A 22,454-nucleotide genomic window follows, 5' to 3' on the forward strand; every position below is an offset into this window, starting at 1 on the left:
CCATTCCACCAGCAGATGGTGCCAACACTCCAGTCCCAGAACCCCCCAACCTGACTTCCATCATGGAAGTATATCACAATCTGAGTGAGGTTTTCAGGAAGGACTTAGCCCTATCCTTACCACCTCATTGGCCCTATGACTGCCCCATTGACCTGTTTCCCGGTGCTACTCTCTCCTCCAGCCAGCTATATAACCTGTACCGCCTGGAGAGGGAGTCCATGGAAACATATATCCGAGAGTCTCTGGCAGCAGGCATCATCCCCGCTCCTCATCCTCTCCAGTCAGCGCCAGGTTTTTCTTCGTCACCAAGAAGGACAAGTCTCTCCGCCCCTGCATCGATTATAGGGGCTTAAACAACATTACGGTGAGGAACAAATATCCCCTTCCCTTGTTAAATGCAGCATTCGAGTCTCTAGAGGGAGCCACCATCTTCACTAAGCTCAACCTCAGAAACGCCTACCACCTGGTCAGGATCCGCGAAGGGGATGAGTGGAAGACGATGTTCAACACACCCCTGGGCAACTTCGAATACTGGGTGATGCCGTTTGGATTGACCAACGCTCCTGCCGTCTTCCAGGCGCTGGTGAACGACGTTCTCAGGGATTTTCTCAAACTGTTTGCCTTCGTATATCTGCACGATATACTGATCTTCTCCCACAACCCGAAGGATCGTGTCCGTCAGGTCCTTCAGAGGTTGCTGTAAAACAATTCTTTGTCAAGGCCGAGAAGTTTGAGTTCCATGCCAATTCCGTAACATTCCTGGGTTACATCACTAAGAGCGGGTGGTTTAGAACAGACCCGAAGGAGACCAGAGCTGTCGTGGAGTGGCCCAAGCCTACCACCCGCAAGCAGCTCCAACGATTCCTGGGCTTCACCAACTTTTACCACCGATTCATCCATAACTACAGCAGAGTTGCAGCCCCTCTGACTCAACTCACCTCCTCGCTGACTCCGTACTCATGGACCCCAGAAGCGGACCTTGCATTCACCAGGCTCAAGGACTTCTTTTCCTCTGCACCCATCCTCACTCCACCCAACTCCTCCCGCCAGTTCATTGTAGAGGTGGATCCATCGGACATTGTCTCTCTGTCCCCTGTTGGTTCTCCTCCTGTGTGTATGTGTGTTTGTGTGTATGCTGCGGGGCGCGGCCTCCAAGGAACTGCCAATCAGCAGCTTACACACCTGCTACTCATCTAATGCTGCTCACCTGTTCTCCATCCACAATCACACTTGACAGAATATCTACCCGGCTCTTCTTATCAGTCTTCGCCAGATCGTCCGTTTACCTCAGTGGTATTACTCCTCGGCTCTAGACTACCCTTCTGAGATATTACCTGCCTGTTGTCAGAACGCCTGATTAACCTTTTGACTCCCTGTGCCCAGGTTCGCTCGTGTCACCTGCCTCCACCGGCTTTCCAGGAGGATCTCACCACAACTCTCACCTGCCACTGTTCCTGCCTCAGCCTGCCTGCTCTCCTCAGCCTTGTGTCGGTTTGCCGTCTGCCTCTAGGCTACCAGCTTCCAGCATTACACTCCTGGTTCCTCATTGTGTGGAACCTACAATTGCACTTCCACTGTCCTAGTCGTGCTTTTGGGTCCAGCCCATCACATACCTTGTACTTTGTACCTTGAATTCAAATGTTTAAATGTGTAAAAAAAAAAATCTGAACCAATAGGTTTAAATGTTTGAATCTACAAGGAGATAGCTCTGCATGAAATTTTGTGAACGAATGAAAAAGATTTGCACAAATAATTTCCAATGTGTGAGTGCATAAAGAAAATTTGCACAAAGGTTTGCAGTTACACATCAGGTTTGCAGTTACACATCTATCTGTTTGTGGGAGAAAAAAGTTCACACAGAACTCAATTATATGTGTGAATCAAAAGTTTACAGTGACGAATCAAATCAGCAAGTACAAATCAAACCTACGGGTACAAGTACGTTTGTCTAACATTTGAAGCTTCCTTTTTGCTCTAAAAAAAAGATAAGTTATACATTTCATGATATTCCCAAAGATGAACATTTACCTGAGAGATGGGTAACGCCTATCTGACGACTGGAAGGAACCAGATTTACCAGTGTTTTAACACATTACTTCACTGCAAATGTAACGTGATCCTTGTTATCCTTGCTTCAATCAAATAGGGTGCCTTTTCTTCAAACTTGCTGACTGATTTTTGTTCGTGTTAATGTTCCCATTGTTGGGACCACTGGATTTAACAGGTGAATTAGTTCATTGTGTGACTTAAAATAAACTTTTATTTTAAAACAGTACCCAGTCATTTCCTTCCTGTAACTGGATATCCTCTAAACCTTCCCTGACCGGGTAACAAAACTGCAGCTCACCTTGTGTTCTCTTTCTTTCCGCTCATTCCTCATTTGTATGGATTCTTTGTCTGCCTTGGACCGTGTCTGGATTTTGGACTTTACACTTTGTATGCTCCCTGTCAGATTTGTTTAGCCTAGTTGGAATCTTTGATTGGTTTCTACAACTGCCAGCCGGTAACCAATTTCCTATTCCTGGACCTATATCTGCCTACCTGCCTGTTACCTGTTTGTTGCCTGTCTGTCTGCCTGTACCTGCCTGTAAGCTACTTCACCCCAATAAACACTGTAGCCATCTGGATACTTCATCCTCATACCGCTTCCTGGTCATCTGCATTTGGGTCCACATACTGCACCCCATACGACACTAGGAGCAGATACACCGAACTGTTTTTTTTTTTTTACGGCAGCGTTATGAGAGCCTGCCTAAGATCCCTGCAACCAAGCTTAGTTAGCACCAGCAGCTACGACACAAAGTCTGCCAGCTAGAGTAACTTTACAAGCAAAAGGAGCAACAAAGCCAGCGAGCACTGAGCGGTTAACTCTTCAAGGAGAACCTAAGACGGAGCAACCAGTTTCCTCCAACCTGCAAAATCAGAACACTGCACAGCAAAGACTGCATCAGAACCACAATTCTTCCCTGCCTGGCAAATCCACAACGGAATCGCCAGCTAACAAAGCAGCACGTTCTCCCTCCACGTCATATCTGTCTGTGGTTAATACCCATAATGTGGCATGAAGAAGATGAAGGGTGGATGCCAACAGGACAAACATTTTGGCCTATGTAAGTACATATCAAGCTTTCTTTTTACTTAACTAGGGTTAAGTAAAGCAGTTAACTAGGCTCTTAACCTAACATAGGTATATACTGTCAGATATGTCAATAAATAATTTTCGGGGACAAACACATTTATTAGAAAAAGGTTTATTGCTTAAAAAAGCGAACTTAAAGGGATAGTTTGGGTATTTTGAAGTGGGGTTGCATCTGCAGTAGACGGCAGTCAGCTCGCCCCCAGAACAGAAGTTATCTCATTGCACTTTACCTATAGAGCAGACCTTGACTGTACTTTATAATATTATTTACAGAGACCCAACAAATCCCAACAGTCCTATTAGATTAAGTGTACACTATATTAAAAATATTTTCACTGCTTTACCTTGCTGTCAGACAGCCTTTTTATTTGGCGCTAGATAGGGAAATAAAGTGATGCAAGGAAGAACATTTTGAGATCATTAAAAACAATAAATTCAAAGATTTATATAGCATTCTAACTAATAATGCAACCGCAAGGGGGCACAAGCCAGTGTCTTCTTGTGCCAGTCCCAAGTCTGGATAAATGCAGAGGGTTGTGTCAGGAAGGGCATCCAACGTAAAACACATGCCAAATTAAAAATGCGAATTGTGAAAATGACTTCCATAATGGATCGGTCGGGGCCCGAGTTAACAACGACCGCCACCGGTGCTGTTGACCTGCACGTTAACCGTGCTGTTCGTAGGCAGAGAGAGAAGAGGAAAGCTAAGAATGTAGGACTGACAGTAGGGACTTTGAATGTTGGGACTATGACAGGGAAGGCTAGAGAGTTGATTGACATGATGCAGAGAAAGAAGGTGGACATACTGTGTGTCCAGGAGACCAGGTGGAAAGGTAGTGAGGCTAGAAGCTTAGGAGCAGGGTTCAAGTTGTTCTACCATGGGTCAGATAGGAAGAGAAACGGAGTAGGAGTTATCCTGAAAGAGAAGTTTGTGAGGAATGTTCTAGAGGTGAAAAGGGTATCAGACAGGTTGATGAGTCTGAAGCTGGAAATTGAAGGGGTGATGTTCAATGTTGTGAGTGGTTATGCCCCACAGGTAGGATATGAGTTAGAAGAGAAGGAGAAATTCTGGAGTGAGTTAGATGAAGTGATGCAGAGCATCCCCAGAGGTGAGAGGTGCAGATTTCAATGGGCATGTAGGTGAAGGGAACAGAGGTGATGAGAATGTGATGGGCAGGTTTGGTCTTCAGGACAGGAACGCAGAAGGACAGATGGTGGTAGACTTTGCAAAGAGGATGGAAATGGCTGTAGTGAACACTTTCTTCCAGAAGAGGCAGGAACATAGGGTGACATATAAGAGCGGAGGTAGAAGCACTCAGGTGGACTACATCTTGTGTAGACGTTGTAATCTGAAAGAGACCAGTGACTGTAAAGTAGTGGTAGGGGAGAGTGTAGCCAGACAACACAGGATGGTAGTGTGTAAAATGTCTCTGGTGGTGAGGAAGATGAAGAGGACAAAGGCAGAGCAGAGGACGAAGTGGTGGAAGTTGAAAAAGGAAGAATGTCGTGTAGTTTTCAGGGAGGAGCTGAGACAGACTCTGGGTGATCAGGAAGTGCTCCCAGATGACTGGACCACTACAGCTAATGCAATCAGGGAGACAGGTAGGAGGGTATTCGGTGTGTCATCTGGAAAGAGGAAAGCGGACAAGGAGACTTGGTGGTGGAACGAGGAAGTGCAGGAGTGTATACAGAGAAAGAGTTTAGCTAAGAAGAAGTGGAACACTGAGAGGACTGAAGAGAGTAGACAGGAGTACAGGGAGATGCAGCATAAGGTGAAGGTAGAGGTGGCAAAGGCCAAACAAAGAGCATATGAGGACTTGTATGCTAGGTTGGACATTAAAGAGGGAGAGGTGGATTTGTACAGGTTGGCCAGACAAAGAGATAGAGATAGGAAGGATGTGCAGCAGGTTAGGGTGATTAAAGATAAGGATGGAAATGTATTGACAGGTGCCAGGAGTGTGATGGGAAGATGAAAGAAGTACTTTGAAGAGTTGATGAATGAGGGAAATGAAAGGGAACGAAGAGTAGAAGAAGTGACTGGTGTGGAGCAGGAAGTAGCAAAGATTAGCAAGAGTGAAGTGAGGAGGACGTTGAAGAGGATGAAGAGTGGAAAGGCAGTTGGTCCTGATGACATACCTGTGGAGGTATGGAAGTGTCTAGGAGAGGTGGCAGTAGTGGCGTTTATGACTAGTTTGTTTAACAAGATCTTGGAGAGTGAGAGGATGCCCGAGGAAAGGAGAAGTGTACTGGTGCCAATTTTTAAGAACAAGGGAGATGTGCAGAGCTGTGGCAACTACAGAGGAATAAAGCTGATGAGCCATACAATGAAGTTGTGGGAAAGAATAGTGGAAGCTAGGCTAAGGGCAGAGGTGAGCATTTGTGAGCAGCAATATGGTTTCATGCCTAGAAAGAGTACAAGAGATGCAGTATTTGCTTTAAGGATGCTGATGGAGAAGTACAGAGAAGTTCATAGGAGTTGCATTGTGTCTTCGTAGATTTAGAGAAAGCATATGACAGGGTGCCGAGAGAGGAGCTGTGGTATTGTGGCATTGTAAGACCGTGGTGAGGTGTGCTGTAGGTGTGACAGAGGAGTTCAAGGTGGAGGTGGGTTTGCATCAAGGATCGGCTCTGAGCCCCTTCTTGTTTGCTCTGGTGATGGACAGGCTGACAGATGAGGTTAGACAGGAATCTCCATGGACTATGATGTTTGCGGATGACATTGTGATTTGTAGTGAGAGCAGGGAGCAGGTGGAGGAAAATCTAGAGAGATGGAGGTCTGCTCTGGAAAACAGAGGAATGAAGCTTAGCCGCAGTAAGACAGAATACATGTGTGTCAATGAGAGGGACCCAGGTGGAACGGTGAGGTTACAGGGAGCAGAGATGAAGAAGGTGCAGGACTTTAAGTACTTAGGGTCAACGGTTCAGAGCAATGGAGACTGTGGGAAAGAGGTGAAGAGGCGAGTGCAAGCAGGTTGGAACGGGTGGAGAAAAGTGTCAGGTGTGTTGTGTGATAAAAGAATATCAGCAAGAATGAAAGGAAAGGTGTTCAAGACGGTGGTGAGACCAGTGATGTTGTACAGCTTAGAGACAGTGGCACTGAAGAAAAGACAAGAGGCAGAGCTGGAGGTAGCAGAGCTTAAGATGCTGAGGTTCTCTTTGGCAGTGACGAGGAGAGACAGGATCAGGAATGAGTACATCAGAGGGACAGCTCATGTTAGATGTTTCGGAGATAAAGTCAGAGAGGCCAGATTGAGGTGGTTTGGACATGTTCAGAGGAGAGACTGTGAATATATTGGTAGAAGGATGCTGAGGTTGGCGCTGCCAGGCAGGAGGTCTAGAGGAAGACCAAAGAGGAGATTTATGGATGTAGTGAGAGAGGACATGAAGTTAATTGGTGTGAGTGAAGAGGATGCAGAGGACAGGGTTAGATGGAGGCACATGATTCGCTGTGGCGACCCTTGAAAGGGAACAGCCGAAAGGAAAAGAAGATATAGCATTCTAACTAATAAGGACTAAAATTAATTTAATTATAATTGACATTATGCCATTACATAAAACTTCTCTTTGTTCCTGTAGGTTAAGTCTACCTTTGTGCCAGTGGTGATGTCCACCTTAGCCTTCCTCCACAACCTCTCAATTCAAATGGGGCCAGAAGAGGGGGCCGTCCATGACGAGGATGATGAGCAGCAAAACCAGCCTGAGGACCAAATGCCAGGAGACAGTTTAAGAAACAGAATGGCAGCAGAGGTTTCTGTTCGTGGTGCTGCCATCCCTGTATTATGTGAACATAACCTTCCATTTAGAGGTAGCTTTATGCAATAAATAAGATTCATGTCAAATTTGACCACTGTTTGTTTTTTCTATTCATTCACAATAAAAACTAGTTAAGATTATACTCTCTCTTAAAAGTCCTTGAAGCCTGGCTGTAAACTGTAAAACAAGTATTGCCACCATAGAAATACAATATTAAAAGACTGGGGTGCAGTCATTATTATGCTGGACTAGTTGAACCTGTTGGTATGACAAGAAGTTTACAGTACAAAAACAACAGGCAGCATGGTAATCTTGGTATCCAGATCATGGCAAAGGTCCAACAAACACAACTAGCCACTTAATGTAGTCACACAAACGTGCTAACTCTGGAAATTATCAATAAAACACCCTTTGTTGACTTTGCAAGTCTCTGAAGTAGACGTAGTTTGTGTCCGGTTTACCATTTGTAACGCTTGACGATGGATTACTATATGTGAAAATTTATTCTCTCTGTGATCTTTATCCTCTTTGGAACAAATCAAGCCCTCCCCCATGATTCTGCGATCTGTATTGGGTAAACAGTGTGTCAGTGACGCAAACCAGTGCTTCATTGGCAAAACGTACTAGTCAATTGCGTGTCTTCGTCATACATATCAAGCCAATAGCAGACGATTAGCATTCTAATAGGAAAGTCTTACAGCCAATGAGATACCGATTCTAATGATGTTTAGCATGTTAGGGTTCAGTGAGAGGGCCTGTTTTACTGTGTAGGCGTAAACAGGAAGACAGTTTCAGCGGTTTTCAATTGCGTACACCTTTAGCGTATTATGGAGAAAATACAGCACTTACACCAGCAAAACGCTTTTGTTGACCAGCAGATTGTTTATTTGTAGTTATTGTCTGATGCCGAAAACAAAACAAAAGTCTCAGTATGCTGTGGAAGAAGCCTTGGAGCTTATTACCCAAGAAAGTGATGTATCTGAAAGCTGATGTAATGCAGATATCATAGCTTGGTACTTACCTTCATTACGCCAATTTATAAAATTCAATACTATGTTTTATATAGCACTATAAATGATTTTCCGGCCTGCCATTGTATTATTTTGTATTCATGAATTTACAATGTTCACAGATGTTTGGTTTGAATCTGTTCTTCTACCTAAATTATTATTGTTGGTATGTTAAATAAAAATAATTTGAATAATGGTAAGACCATTTGGCCACTTTTGGAGAGGTTTTGGGTAACTAAGAGATGAAAAAAAGGTTTCTAAAATAGAAAGTTTTTTTAATGAGTAATTGTGTGGTATTGTTGAAATAAACAAACAAAAAAAGTATTGTTTACCTCTAAAGACCCATAATGTAATTTGGTTACCAGGTGTCCATTTGGAGTCTCCAAATATCCAGGCGGATATTTCTCTACAACAAACATTGCTAAAATACTCAGTTTTTGTGGTTTTTGCATCTCCTTTCAACCTGCATTTGGTCAGGCCTGTGGCTGTGTCTCCATTGAGTTTCTAGGCTGAAATACCACAGCCACAGGTAACTGTCTACACTCAAAAGTGTTTTATTTTATTTTAGGCGAGAACGAAATTGCAATTTCCACTGTGTTTGAGCTGGTGTTACTCAGTGTCAGTAACACTTAGAGTAATTCTGAGTAGAGTAATAACTGGAGAAGAAACTTACAAGGCTTAGCTTTCAGGAATGATCATTTCAGGAATGATTGCCTGTAGCCATAGGGGTTCAAGAACAACAGTAACCATTTTATTTTGGGTATGTCATTTTCAGCCTTGTCTTCAGAAATGGGACGGCTAGTGAAGGGGTTTTAAGGCTTAAAGTATGCATAATTAAGGACATGGCCGCTTTGAGTGACAGGTTGGTTCCGTCACAGGTGGCTGGTTTCAGCAACCAGGCTTTATTCAGCCTGTCTCAGCTCGACCCATGCTCCACGTCTTTGCCAATTTTTGGATTAGCCAGGAGCCAGCAGAGTCAGGCACTGCCTTGGCTGGAGCTACCACACTGAGCTTCACACTGGCTCTTCAGAAATCTATGGGTGACGTTATTGAGAATATGTCCATATTAAATACAAACCGAAATATCGTTATCTTGTGGGAGAAAAACTTTCAGCTGGGCCAGATGTCATCAGGTCCTCTCACACACTATTTAATTCTTCTTCTTCAATAAAACACTTGAGTCTGGGCAGAGAGATATGACTCCTGAGAAGAGCATCTTTTTTGTCTCTTTATAAGACAGAAAGAGTTTATCACATAACTTCCCAGGCTCTGCACATTGGAATCTTAAAATGGAACATATCATAACTCTGCAACAAACGAGCACCCTCCAACCTTCGGCAAAACACATCAAAGCCCACAGCTGTTGGTATTATGTGTGTACAGAGAGCATGCACATTTTATTCTCACAACTCTCATGTCATGTCCATCAAATGTAGACATGTTTTATAATCTACAGTATGTTCTAAACTATATAAAAATAAAGGCTTTGTTGTTTGTCCAGATAATTTTCCACAAGGTAAAGTTTGGTTGCAGCCACAGACTCACAGCTGGCTCCGTGATTGGATAATCAAATGATATGTTAATCTGAGCATCCCCATTCAGGAGGAAGCTCAAATGTGGGACAAAAGAACACGTAGGTTTGATTTGTACTTGCAGGTTTCATTCGTAGCTGTAAACTTGGTCACATATAATTGAGTTCTGTGTGAACTTTTTTCACCCACAAACAGATAGATGTATAATTGCAAACCTTTGTGCAAATTTTCTTTATGCACTTACACAGGTTATTTGTGCAAATTTCATTTGTTCAGAAAATGTCATGCACAGATACAGATCTCCTTACGGATTCAAAAATAAAATCCATTTGTTCAGATATTTTTTACACATACAAACATTTGAATTAATTTGATAAAAAAAAAGTACACATAAACACATTTGAATGTATTCATAAAAAATGTTTACACACATTCAGATATGGTGATACACAGCTACAATAATTTTGACTCTATTTTGTTTCCATACTCTCCTCTGCCTTAACTTCAAAAAACAGCAGTCGCTCTTCTTCCTGGCATCAACTTCAAAATGGTCTTTTTACAAAAGACATGAATGTTATACTGTTTTGAAAACGTGGGGTCTTCAGCTTTTAGAATCCGTAAACCAACTGTATGTTGTCCAAACTATGTCTTGTAAGTATTTTAACAATAAAGTTTTACAAATATAAACTTCTTAAATATAACAGCAAGTTGTGATAAAAAAAATCCGGGATAATTTTCTCATCAGGCTACAATAACATAACAGCTTTCCAATGCAACTATACGCATCATGATTGGAAAAACACAACGTTTGCATTTTCCGGGGAAATGTTGCAGTCAAACTTCACATTGTCACACAGTCACACTGACATGAGTCTGTGTTCTTACCAAAATATTTCACCAAGGCTAAAGCTATTTTCGCCAAACAGCAGATTTTAGTTACTTAAGTTTCTACCTTAAGTTTGGACCAGCCAGGAGCCACAATGATCGTCAGCGGGGTTTCAGCAGCCATATTAGTCCAGCAAGACTGAATACCTGTGTTGAGAGCTCTAGCGTAGCCATCTGGTGGCTGTATCAATGTACTGACAGCAATGTGCTTGACACCAATTTAATCCTCTGACTCAGACAAAACTAATGATAATCATAAACCACTGTTTGACCTTGCATTTTCCAATTATCTGCCTGTATAGCATGGAGCTCTTCAGTCATATATGAATATTGACCAATATTCATTGTGTTTACTAATATTTCAATGTTTTGGGGAGATTGTTTTGGGGCGACTGTGGCTTAGTGGTAGAGCATGTCATCCACCAATCAGAAGGTCGGCGCTTTGATCCCGGCTTCCCCCAGCCCACATGTCGAAGTGTCCTTGGGCAAGACATTGAACCCCAAATTGCTCCCGAGGGCTTTGCCTTCGGTGTGTGAATGTGTGTGAATGTTTAGTTACTTTGATGAGCAGTTCCGCCATCACTGTATGAATGTGGGTGAATTGGGTGAATGAGATATGTAGTTGAAGCGCTTTGAGTAGTTAGAAAGACACTATATAAGTACAGTCCATTTATGTTATTTGTAAAATGGCTATATGGAAATAAATAGTAAAAGTCCCAGTCAAAAAACAAACAGTAAGCATGGCCAAAACATGGAGACCACCTGAGTATATCTTTATAAATTGTATCATAAATGTTGTATTTTCATCAAATTTACAGTTGTAGTCAAGGAGTAAGAGGAGACCATATCTGCCAACATTTAGGTTTCAAAATACAGGAGTTCTTTTCCGGTGCAGTTGGTTAGTTAAAACTTTGCAGTCCACCTCTGCTTAAATTTGCAGGTGTATTTAGAATTTTTAGGTGGAATGCTGTCCTACCCTGACATTTTGACAATAACATTAAGTTAGCTGAGTTAAGTTAGTTGGATTGTCTGGAAGTGTTGTGGGTTGCCAGGTTGCGGTGGCAGATGGGTTGAAATTGTATGTAGTGTGTGGATTGTGTGTGTGTAGATTGTGTTTCATATACAATCTGTTTCATATACAATCTCATCAGTTATTTATCCAGTCTTCAGGGTCAGGCCCCTCAGCCTGGGGAGAAGAGTCCCTGAAGTCTGAAGTCAATAGCATGTTTTATAGTTCCATATCATTATTATCAATGAACTGTTCTCATCACGCAGTCCAAACAATCATACACAGATCAAGTATTGATGCCAAACAATTATGTGCCTGGTACGCAAAATGTACCAGGCCCACAAAATGTTATATGTATATATGTTATATCAGAGAGTCCTGTGTATGTTATACAATCATGCAGTCCGTTTGTTCTTTCCATTACAATTCCTCCATTTTTAGCTTAAAAATCATTTTAAAAAATGGTAATCAAAATAATTAAGAACAAACATTAAAGTTAGGAAAGGAAAAATCAAACAATAAGTGGGGAAAACCTCAAATGTCAGAAGAAGAAAAACCCCACATGTACTTATCATTAGCTTATCAAGCAAACTTCAATTCAATAGCCCATCATTAGCAGTTGTTATATCATTATAACTGGATGCAACAGACCTGTGCTGAGTAGTTTGATGGGAGTGGTTTAGCCAAAATTGTTTTATGCAATGTTGTTACTGCAAACCCTGCAAGATTTTTACCAGTTGCTGGATCTTGTGTTGCTGAACTGTCAACAAACAGCTCCAGCTCTGGATTGATCAATGGTGTTTCCTGCAGATCTGGTCTGGGGGAGCAAGTCTCTGTTATCACTGCCACACAATCGTGGGGTTCACCGTCTGCTGCTATAGGGAGGAGAGTTGTTGGGTTAAGGACTGTACAACTCTTAACAGTGATCGTAGAAAAGGTTTCAGTCGTAGTCATCTGGACACTGTTTTCAGAATCAAGACGTTTCGGCTCCCATCCGGAAGTCATTCTCAATTGTGAATGACTTCCGGATGGGAGCCAAACGCCTTGATTCTGAAAACAGTGTCCAGATGACTACGACTGAAACCTTTTCTACGATAGAACACTCCTGGACAATGAGGGACTACACCGTCTCTTAACAGTGATATTAGGCATTTTAAGCAAAATGTGTTGTATCTTAACCAACTGGCTGTTTAGAGATGTGATGTTTTCTGTTCAAGCAACACCATTGAAACCGCATGTGGAACCAACAGTGTTAGATCATCATAACCCACAATGGCACATGAGGCTATAACAGCTTTCTCTGCAGCAACCACAGCCCTCAGACAATTTGACAGCCCAGCTGCTACAGAGTCAAGCTTGCTGGAAAAAGTAGCCCACTGGTCTCAGTCTCCCCCCATGTTCTTGTAGAAGCACAGAAATCATGAACCCACCCTTCTCTGCAACCCATTGTCTACATTATGACATTGTTCCTAGGAGTGTCATCACCTGTTTCTTTGTCTCTGGCTTTGGGATGAGCTGAACTGCATGGGTTCTTTTGGGTGATAGCAACTTCCCCTCAGCTAAAATCACATTACCCAGGAATGTGACCTTTTCAGACACAAACTACAGCTTGGATAAGCTAGCTTTGTGGCCATTCTCTGCAAGGTGATTGAGCAGAGCTAGTGTGTCTTTTACACAAGCTTCTCTTGTTTTTGAACAATACAATAACTTTGTTTGATGTTTTAAATAGTCTCTTTGTGCTCTTTAATATTTTGGCTGGATTCTTAGGAGTGCTTCTGCCACTGTTAAGAGAAAAGGGACCTTGAAGCTGGCTGCTAGGGGAAAGATAGTTAGTTTACAGACTCACTTGTGAAAGGAAAACAAATAACCCTTCAATGCCTCTAAGAGCAGGCTTTTTTATTTCCTTCTCAGATTATCTATTTAGCATGTCTATTAGCATTGAAAAGTTTAAAGATCCACTAAAAATCTCCCACATTGATTTTTCGTGACTCTTAATTCAATCTTCAGTTCCTCACACAGCTTTTATCTTTGTGGGAAGATAGATTTCAATTCCAAAAGTTCTCTTCCACAAATATTCCAAGTTCAGAACACACTCTTTTGTGCTCCATTGCATTACAGATATGCACAAGACATCTTCTTAGCCGTTGCACATCTGACAGTATTTTGCAGTAAGTGTGTCGTATTGTACGATCTTTCGAACCCACAAATGCAGAACACACTAGCAGTCTTTACAACCAATTCACACTTTTTAGAATGTCAGCAGGAATAGTGGGAAGGGGTGTAATGCTTCAGAGTGAAGCCTTCGGCAACGTACTTGATAACTCCGGGGAAGTAGCGACGGTTCCAGCGTGGAAACTGAAGCAGCGGTCACCCGTCTGACTCAGTTTAGACGCTATGTGGATCTGGACCGGCAGACTGGTCCGGGAGGTGAGGAGTAGGTGATACCGTGTAGACCTGGGCTGGCCGTGAGGTGGAGTTGGTGGTGGGGTGTGGAGACTGACCGTCAGTGGAACCAAGATCATGGAGCAGGTTGCATGCAAAGGGTCTGGCTCTGTGGTGGAGTTGTTGGAGACAGGCAAGGTGGAGTGGCTAGCGAGGCAGGCAGGCAGGCAGGCAGGCAAGCTGACAGGAATCCAGATAAAGACAGGAACTGTGATCACCTCCTGAGGCAGAGCAAAACAGGCAAAAATGAGGCAAAAACACACTAGCAAATAGTACTTAACTTACATAGTGGTCGTACAATTGTACAATTGTTGACCACTACAAAGTGGGCTTAGTAAAATCTCCCTATGTGTCACACAGAGGTTTCCCCACCAGAAGCCCCAGAGATTACAAAATGTTTTGGTTTTATACCAAAACCTATAACTCTGGACTCTATACTGTTTCTTTTAACACCCATATTTGTTAGAATAGACCCCTGTCTTTGTTTACCAGTACCCCTACTGCAGTTGTTTCATCTGCATACCAGCAATATACATCATTATACATAGTTCAGACAACAACTTTCCAGTTCAAAGCCCAGAATTATTACTTCTGTTCTGGATCCTGAAGTGCACCAAGCTGTCATAGGCAGCCTGGTGTCTTAATGTCTTACATTAAGATGTTACCCAGGTAAAATATTAACTACTCACCATTAGCAGAATGTTACTTTCTTTGATTTCTACAAGGAAATATCCTTAATACAATTGCTGTATTGTATTGATGAAGTCAATACTTTAGGGTAGATCCCTTCTTGTGACAGTAATGAGTAGTGTTAAAAAACATTCTGAATGCATTTCCCACATTTAGAAAGTCACTGCAGCTCCTAATCATTAATTTTCCAACTCTCATTGCAGTTATAGTTGTACTGTTGTTCTCATTTTTGTACAACTTATTTATTGCCTTCCTGACCTCCAGAAAATGTAAGCACTGGATCCCATCCAAACCTTCACTTGTGAAAGGTCAAATGTGGCACATAGTTTCAATGAGTGTATGAGTGTTTATGATACAGTATAGCCAATTGCAAGAGTTTTCAAAGTCTAACATACTGGGGTCCTCCTCAGACAAAATTGAGGAGCATCTTTTTTCTATGATGGTGGATTTATGTATGTTTATTCGTGATGACTAAGATATATCCTCAGGAAGTCAAAGTCACACTGAATATATATATATATATATATATATATATGTGTGTGTGTGTGTGTGTGTATCATGTCTGTGTATTCAGATTTATTAGTTAATACTCTGAGAAGGAGTAGGACTTTTTACACTAAATGTTTTCATCATGGTAGCTTACCTGGTAGAGCATATGTTCCTTGTACTAAGGCTGTGTCCTTACCACAGAGTTCCAGGTTCGATTCCAGCCTGGCCCCTTTGCTGAATGTCATCCTCTCTCTCTCTGTTCCTGTCTTTTTTCAGCTGTTCCTATCCAATGCAGGCAAAAAGCCTGAAAAAAATCATTTAAAAAGTAAAATAAAAAAAGTTTTCAACTAATCTTAACTCAGATTGAAAATCTGATGCAAACAGAATGTTTCGCTCAGCTGGGATGATGTTTCCTTAAAGCAGAGAGGATTTAGTTAGAAAACACATTCACCAGCAAAATGGAGAAAAGTAAAGAGTTCATACTGTAGTGCAGGACTTGTTAAGTGATAATTTGACATATCTAAATGTAAAATTCGGAACAAAACCCAGCAGCTGTCTGTCTGTCTGTGTGTCTAACTGAGTGCCTTGTTTTCTTTCTTTTTCAGCTCAGCAGGGTGAAGGCAGAGGCCCGTTTGGCTCTGTTGTCAGACAGTGTCACAGGAATTGAACTGGTACTTCACAATGCTATGAACCAGGCAGAGGAGGAGCTGGAGAGAGAGAGATGCCTCAGTGAACAGAGGAAGTCTACTGAGGACTTTTCAGTATGCAAACATACACACACAAAACCAACTTCCTTGAATTTCTTAGTGAAAAGCTGGAAAGCTGTTAGGGAGCTCTGGTGACTCAGTGGTCTAAGGTAGAGCTAATCAGCTAAGCCTGGGTCCTTTGTTACATCCCATTCCATTAATGTGACATGGATGTCTTATCTCCATTCTAAATTAGTGTGCACAGCTGTATGTGCACACTGCACATCAGTAGGCCATCAGCTCCCCTAACTGCACAAAGGAGCTGAGATGAGGAGCTCAGAAGGAAAATGCAGCCCTGCCTGTCGACTTTTCTTGATTCTCTGGCCAGTAAGAGGCATAAAGGCTGTCAATATTCTTTTATTTATCTTATTGTCAATAAAAATATCTGGTCTGTGGCTTTCAGCCCCAAGCCCATTGGTTCCTGCTGAAGACGGCTCACAAATATATAGTTTCATGTTTGTAAAAAAGGCTCTGTAATTTCCTAAAAACAGCTGGCCACTGTCGTTTTTAACAAACGTTACTCAAACAGGAGTTAATTAATCCACATTTGCTGCTCTAGGGCAACAGGGTCAAATTGAGTCAAAATAAATTACAGTGTGTGTTCATGGTAATGAAGGAACATGTCACCCAGTGCAACAGTGTGGCTCATTGATGTGTTATAATGTATTATGTAATAGTTTCTGGACAATAATGGAGCTGTATAGTACAGAGGAATAAAATATATCAGGCTTTGAATACACACACAATACTTGTTAGTAGGATACATTCATTGTTGGTTTGGGTCTGCAAATGGGATTTGTTGATAAGAAAAATATAGAATGTCATCAGAAGTATCATTTAAAAGTTAGATCTGGCCAGAACTGATCCAGTCTAAAAACAAGTTATGGAGGAATGAAAAATGGATGGAAAGACTAAATCTTAATATCCCATTGCCTAGTGGGGTGGGCTGTTGGCCTCTAATTAAAACAAATTAACAAAGAAAGGTAACATTTGGAGAATGAACCATATTGAGAAGGACCTGTATTTTTTTCTTTTGGTATACTTGCCTATGTCATGGTTTTAGGTTTTGGTTTAGGCATTTCCTGTTTTATTTCGATATACACTCTACTCCTCATGTGTCTTGTAGTTTACTTCCTGTCTTTGTGTGGGTTTCCCTCCAGTTTTGATTATCCACCCCATCCTGATTAGTTTCCCTTGTGTCTTGTTATCTCCCCTCACCTGAGTGTATATAGTCTGTGTGCTTCCCTTGTTACTTTGTCAGTTGTCAGTTGTGCTGCTTTCCTGGTTCTCCAGCTTGACAAACCCTAACAGTATGAACTGACCAGACATGGACCCAGTTTCTATTCAGCATCAGACTTCTGGTTTCCTGGCATCACTGGCTCCACCAGTTCCTCTGCCAGTCTCTTTGTTGCCAGCCTCCAGTTCTGCAGCCCTGTTGCCGGCCTCCTAAAATGAAGAGAGTTTTTATTCAACAGATGATGTGAGGTATTAATCTTGACAGAGTCTTTGGTGCTTAGACTCTGCAAGATTTTTGGTGGTGGAGGGCGTCTGCCTTGAGCAGCGGCAGAATCCCTGTGGAGTCTAGACACTGGTGGTGGTGGCTGATGACTGCTGAGGCTGATGGCTGAAGAGGTTGATGGAATGATGAGCTGAAGGAACTGTGAAGACTTGGCAGAGATGGGGAGGTGGAGGGATCCTGTACCCCAGCAGCTAAACCCCTGGTCTCCAGTCATGCCACTGGCCGCCAGCTCGACCTCCAGAGGGGTTTCGCCTTCGCCTTTTTATTTTGTGTTTAATGAATGATTTGAACTGCACCAGCTCTGCCTGTGCATCTGCATTTGAGTCCTACTCCTGCTTTCCTGTTTCCCCAGCTTCTTGACAAACCATAACAGCCTACTCATGTCACACTGTGTCTATTATATGTGTGTTTTTTTGTTTTTTTGTTTTTAAGGAAGATGAGTTTGAGCTGACTGACTTTGAGGACTACGATGATGAGAACGGAGACATCTTTGCAGATCCAGTGTCAGCATCTGGAGTGTGTATTTACCCTGCAACCTGCAGAGTTATCTATAGCTATCAGGTAGTGATCACTGCAATGTACACATTACAGTTTACAGGTAGTTTTATTTCTGTCTCTATTCAATCTTGGGGTCAGGGCTTCACATGGTGTCGTAAGATACACAAATGGTGTCGTGGGATACTGTACTACTAAGAGTGGTTTATTGAGATTTCAGCAAAGTGTTTTAAATTGAAAATGTAATAATTTGCAAAAAACATCAGAATTTAATTTCTATATTCCATTTGGAATTTTCTCCATGCCATTTGAACAAAACCACGCAACTCTCAGATATGTCAACATGTCAGCTTGACACCTCTCTAATTGCTGTGCTCATGTGGTCATGACAATTTTGGAAAGTAAAGTGAGGTCATAGGCCAGAAAATGTTGAGATACCCTGTGTTACACACTGAGAAATCAACAAGGAGGAAGAAGTCGAAATCAGCATCTTCCAGTAGTTTAAAATCCTGCTTGGTAGTTGGATCTGTTTATATATCTCTATAGATAGCTAGATATATATCTATAGATAAATAGCTAGATATATATCTATAGATAAATAGCTAAATATATATCTATAGATAAATAGCTAGACATACAGATATCTGTATCTCTCTATAGATAAAGTGTACGTATGAATGTAGAAGGTCAGAGTGTTGACCTTATTTGAAATCAGTGGAACCTGTTGGTAAATTCAAAAAAGACAGAATGGTCTATTTCCAGAAAATGTGCAAATGTATTCAGCAAATGCAATGGGCAGTGTTCTTTCCTGTGGATATAGAACTGCAGTTGGATAACGCTAATTTAATTGAAGAATTCATCCAAATGACATAAAAAATGCACATTACTTCCTGCAGGCTAGCCAGTCAGATGAGCTGTCAATCATGGAAGGGGAGGAGCTTCAAGTGATTGAGGATGGAGACATGGAGGACTGGCTGAAGGTAGCAGCTGCTCTGCTGTTTGTTGACATATCAGGATAATATCAGCCTTTCAGAAAAAGAAAACATAATTTTTATTCTGAAGAATCCATGATTTAGATGTGCATTACAGTCTATTCTGTGTATGTTTTCCAGTGTCTCATCTGTATCTCTTTATACATGTTCATGTCTCTGTCCAGGTGTGTAACTCGTTTGGTCAGGTGGGATATGTTCCTGAGTGTTATGTGCAGTTTCTGTGTCTACCAGCAGAGGACACCACTCAGCTGGACAATTCTTTCAGCTCCACCTCATCCACTTGGAATAAAGAGAGGGCAAGGAGCAGAGGTCAGCAATGTGTGTGTGTGTGTGTGTGTGTGTGTGTGTGTGTGTGTGTGTGTGTGTGTGTGTGTGTGTGTGTGTGTGTGTGTTTAAAGTACTGCTGAATACATCAGTACTTACATATTGTATTTGAAACACAGTCACATGTAAGAATGTAATGCGTATGCACAATTGATTCATAATAAGGTGATGTTGTGTGTATTAATAATGCAGTTTGACTTGAATCCTGTGTCAGGTGTAGCCAGAGCTCTGTACTCCTACCAGGCCCAGACTGCAGAAGAGCTTTCCTTCCAGGAAGGGGCACTAATCCACCTTATCAGGTGTCCACACGGAGAGGTGTGTGTTATGTGTACCAACTTAGGGGCTAAAGCTTCAGAGAAATGCGGTCTTCTGTTGCCTAAATTTAGAGGACGTCAGGTTCAGCTGTCAGGCTTGTTGAGAGCCGAAGTCATGACGTTACGTCCGGGCTAGCCTCTGTTCCTCTGTAACTCAATGCGATCTCCCATTCAGCATTTCTTTCATCGATCTTTCTGAAAAAATTAAGTGTGTTCCTGCCGATTATTGTCCATGTTCTTGAACAAATCAGCTCCACCACAACACTACAGAAATTGAAACCTTCGTGATTTTTAAGTAAAACAATTACTAACTTTTTTCCATTAAAAAAAAAACTACAGCTCCCATGAAAATATACAAGCACAGCAGCATTGGCACTCATCGTAACTTTGTTTTTTCCTTATCTATAAAATTCACCAACGCTCTCTTCTAAAGTAATTTTTCCATCTTTTTAGCTTTACACTCTTCTCTGTTCAGCTGTTGAACAAGACTCGCCCATGGACTCACCTTTTTAGTCAAGTCTAGGGTCTAGGGTTTATGGGAAATGCTGTTTGTTAGAGGCAGCTAAAAACATAAGTATTGAATTAATGATATTTGTTTTTCTCAAGGTCCGCACACTAGCTTTTTCCAGAGCTTTCAACTACATACATCTCACCGTCTTCACCAGCGTATGGAGTTTGCTCTCAGTTGTCATGGAATTAATTTAGTTGTCATCATGTGACAGAAGTATTTACGAGTGAGTAAACTCCAATCACTGATGAAAGTCACGAGATGTGGTTAAAAGCTCTGATGAAAAGTAATAAGTGGACCTGGAGTTTAGATTAGTTTGTGGAAGTAATAGATGGATTCATGAGGCAGTGATGGAATTGTTAGTTTTTCATACCTTCTATCTGTTCTAATCTTACTTTTTAATTGAATTGTGTGTATCTTACTACATTATCTATGTGAATGTTTTGTTTTTTTGTTTGCAGGTGGATGATGGTTTTTGGGAGGGGGAGCTGAATGGACGGATCGGTGTCTTCCCATCTTTGGTGGTAGAGCTTGTCCATGATGAAGTGGAGGAGGAAGTGAGGCTGTATTCTCTGTATGGTTTCTTGAATAATCCTGTAAATCATGACTTTTTTAGATGATGATGTTACAAATATCACATAACATGATATTTATGTTATCCTCTGACATCTGCCCGACTTATCTGTTCTTTGTTTTCTGATTGACTTTATTGCTCCTCTGATATTTATTTTTTCTCCAGCCTCTCCCCACCCCAACAATGCCTCCCTTCTCTCCCCCCATCCCAATCCCTTCGAACCCTGGCTGTAGTTCAGCACTTAGTGCTACTACTCCCTCTAGCTGTGTGGAGGACAAACAGCAGGTTTTTCCTCCAAGGCTTGCAGTTGACACAATAGGTGAGTGCTCTAACTGAAGTAAAGTTTGACACCAGAGTTTTTGTTTCTTTATCTGCTTCCATTCCTATGTTTTTAATGTTTTTCCTACATGAAATCTGTTAGTTAAGGTGGTAATGGTTGTCTGTGTGTCTGGTGTCCCATCAGAAACTGGAGGCAGCAGCCACAATTCTCCAGATCTCTCCAGCAGTCGACTAAGACCAGTATGTGTCATTTCAAAAAAATATTTCCTGTATTTATGAATATATTTTGGGCATAAAAGTGTGCCTTCAACGAAAAAAAGGATAGATGAGGATTGGTGAAGCTAACCCTTTTTCGCTCAATTTGAAATTTCAACTCAGTTTTGAAAACATATTGGGGACATTTTCATCAGCTTAATTAAAAATATCCACCAAATTTGGTGATGTTTGGGCTAAGTGTCATTAATTTGTTGCGTCAGGCCCATGTACATTTCTAGTTTATGCCCGTGGTTCAACATTGTTATGAAACATATCATACAAGTTTTGTAATGATTGGACAAACAATCTCTGATTTATATTCCGATTTGTGTTATGCCATGCCCATTTTTTGCATTTGTAGTGTCTCTTAGTGGTCGATTTTGAATGAAACTTGCAGGGTATGTTTCAGGTACATATGTGGACATATCCTGGAAGTTTTGTGATGACTGGACCAACGGTTGTTGACTTTGGTCTATTTGGTGAGCCATGCCCCTTTTGAAGTTCATTGGTCAACATCTTGAAAATTAAATAAGATATCAACAACTGGGACGGTGTAGTCCATCATTCGTCCAGCAATGTTCCAAAGGTTTCAATCGTAGTCATCTGGACACTGTTTTCAGAATCAAGGCGTTTCGGGTCCCATCCGGAAGTCATTCTCAATTGTGAAAAATGGTCTGAAAACTCCTCAGTTCAACAGTCAACAACTGTTTATCTTATTTAGTTATTCACTCAAGCCTTATGCAACTTTTGATAAGCTTTGTCCACTGATGATCCTTCGAAAATTTGGTAGCTATCAGACCTACGAGATGTCAAAAATGTGTTTTTCAGAAAATTCTAAATGCCAGCAAATCTTGTTAGGTGGACTTTAGTGGTCCAATAGGCTTTTTTTGTACAGCACATCAAGCTGGACTTGTGAGAGGAATTTGTGAGACAAGTATTCTGAATCTGGTGAAATTCTATTCTAGTTTTGAGGTACAGTTTTTTGGCAATTGTGGCGTCCCCTATGAGTCACTCTCAAAATGCTTAGGTTCACCTATTCCCAAAGATGGACTGAACATATCCATCAAAATTTTCGATGATTGGACAAATCATTTATAAGTAATGGCCCTTTTATCTAAGCCCTTGCTAAGATATTTTGGTTGATGGTGGCCATGGTTTTTGACGGATCTTGCTCATTTATAATAGAAATGTGTATCTCAGTCCCGCAATACTGTATCCCAAATTTGGTGTTGATAGAGTCAAAATCCAAAAAGAAGATGTCACTTTCCTGTATTTCACATTATGCAAATTAGCAAAAAATCCATCATGGCAGACTTTAATGGTTCATGAGACTATTTTTGTAGAGCACATTGAGCTGGACTTGTGAGAGAAATTACAAGTCATTTAGACTTACGGTGTGAGGGGCGTGGCCTGTTCAAAATTGCATTTTTGGGCCTTAAGTACAGCGCCACCATGTGGCCGATTGGGCTCATATTTCTATGGAAGCACATGTACATCAT

The 22,454-nt window shown here is 41.5% G+C and overlaps 2 protein-coding genes across 4 annotated transcripts in view; one reads left to right on the top strand and one right to left on the bottom strand.

Annotated features, from left to right (window-relative positions):
* The window catches only part of LOC122880149 (F-BAR and double SH3 domains protein 1-like), a 61,843-nt gene that overhangs the window by 36,094 nt on the left and 3,295 nt on the right, over positions 1–22,454 (top strand). Inside the window, exons 13-20 of one of the 3 annotated variants that reach the window (XR_006378837.1) lie at positions 15,555–15,710; positions 17,647–17,775; positions 18,606–18,689; positions 18,866–19,010; positions 19,240–19,340; positions 20,309–20,421; positions 20,587–20,740; positions 20,885–20,940. Coding sequence is in view for 2 of the 3 variants with exons in the window: in XM_044204971.1 (XP_044060906.1) it covers positions 15,555–15,710; positions 17,647–17,775; positions 18,606–18,689; positions 18,866–19,010; positions 19,240–19,340; positions 20,309–20,404; positions 20,587–20,740; positions 20,885–20,940 (921 nt within the window). In the remaining variant the exon portion in view is untranslated. The remainder of the gene's footprint in view (positions 1–15,554; positions 15,711–17,646; positions 17,776–18,605; positions 18,690–18,865; positions 19,011–19,239; positions 19,341–20,308; positions 20,422–20,586; positions 20,741–20,884; positions 20,941–22,454) is intronic. The other 2 variants (XM_044204971.1, XM_044204972.1) reach the window with 2 other exon arrangements.
* LOC122880160 overlaps positions 11,091–22,454 on the bottom strand; it is a 36,351-nt gene continuing 24,987 nt past the window's right edge. Inside the window, exons 3-6 of the mRNA XM_044205009.1 lie at positions 16,914–17,141; positions 15,104–15,253; positions 13,643–13,991; positions 11,091–12,203 (exon numbers count right to left, since the gene is read on the bottom strand). Coding sequence (XP_044060944.1) covers positions 11,959–12,203; positions 13,643–13,991; positions 15,104–15,115 — 606 coding nt within the window. The 5' untranslated portion in view covers positions 15,116–15,253; positions 16,914–17,141 and the 3' untranslated portion in view covers positions 11,091–11,958. The remainder of the gene's footprint in view (positions 12,204–13,642; positions 13,992–15,103; positions 15,254–16,913; positions 17,142–22,454) is intronic.

This window comes from Siniperca chuatsi, linkage group LG8, assembly GCF_020085105.1.
Source record: "Siniperca chuatsi isolate FFG_IHB_CAS linkage group LG8, ASM2008510v1, whole genome shotgun sequence".
In the NCBI taxonomy this organism is placed as follows: Eukaryota; Metazoa; Chordata; class Actinopteri; order Centrarchiformes; family Sinipercidae; genus Siniperca; species Siniperca chuatsi.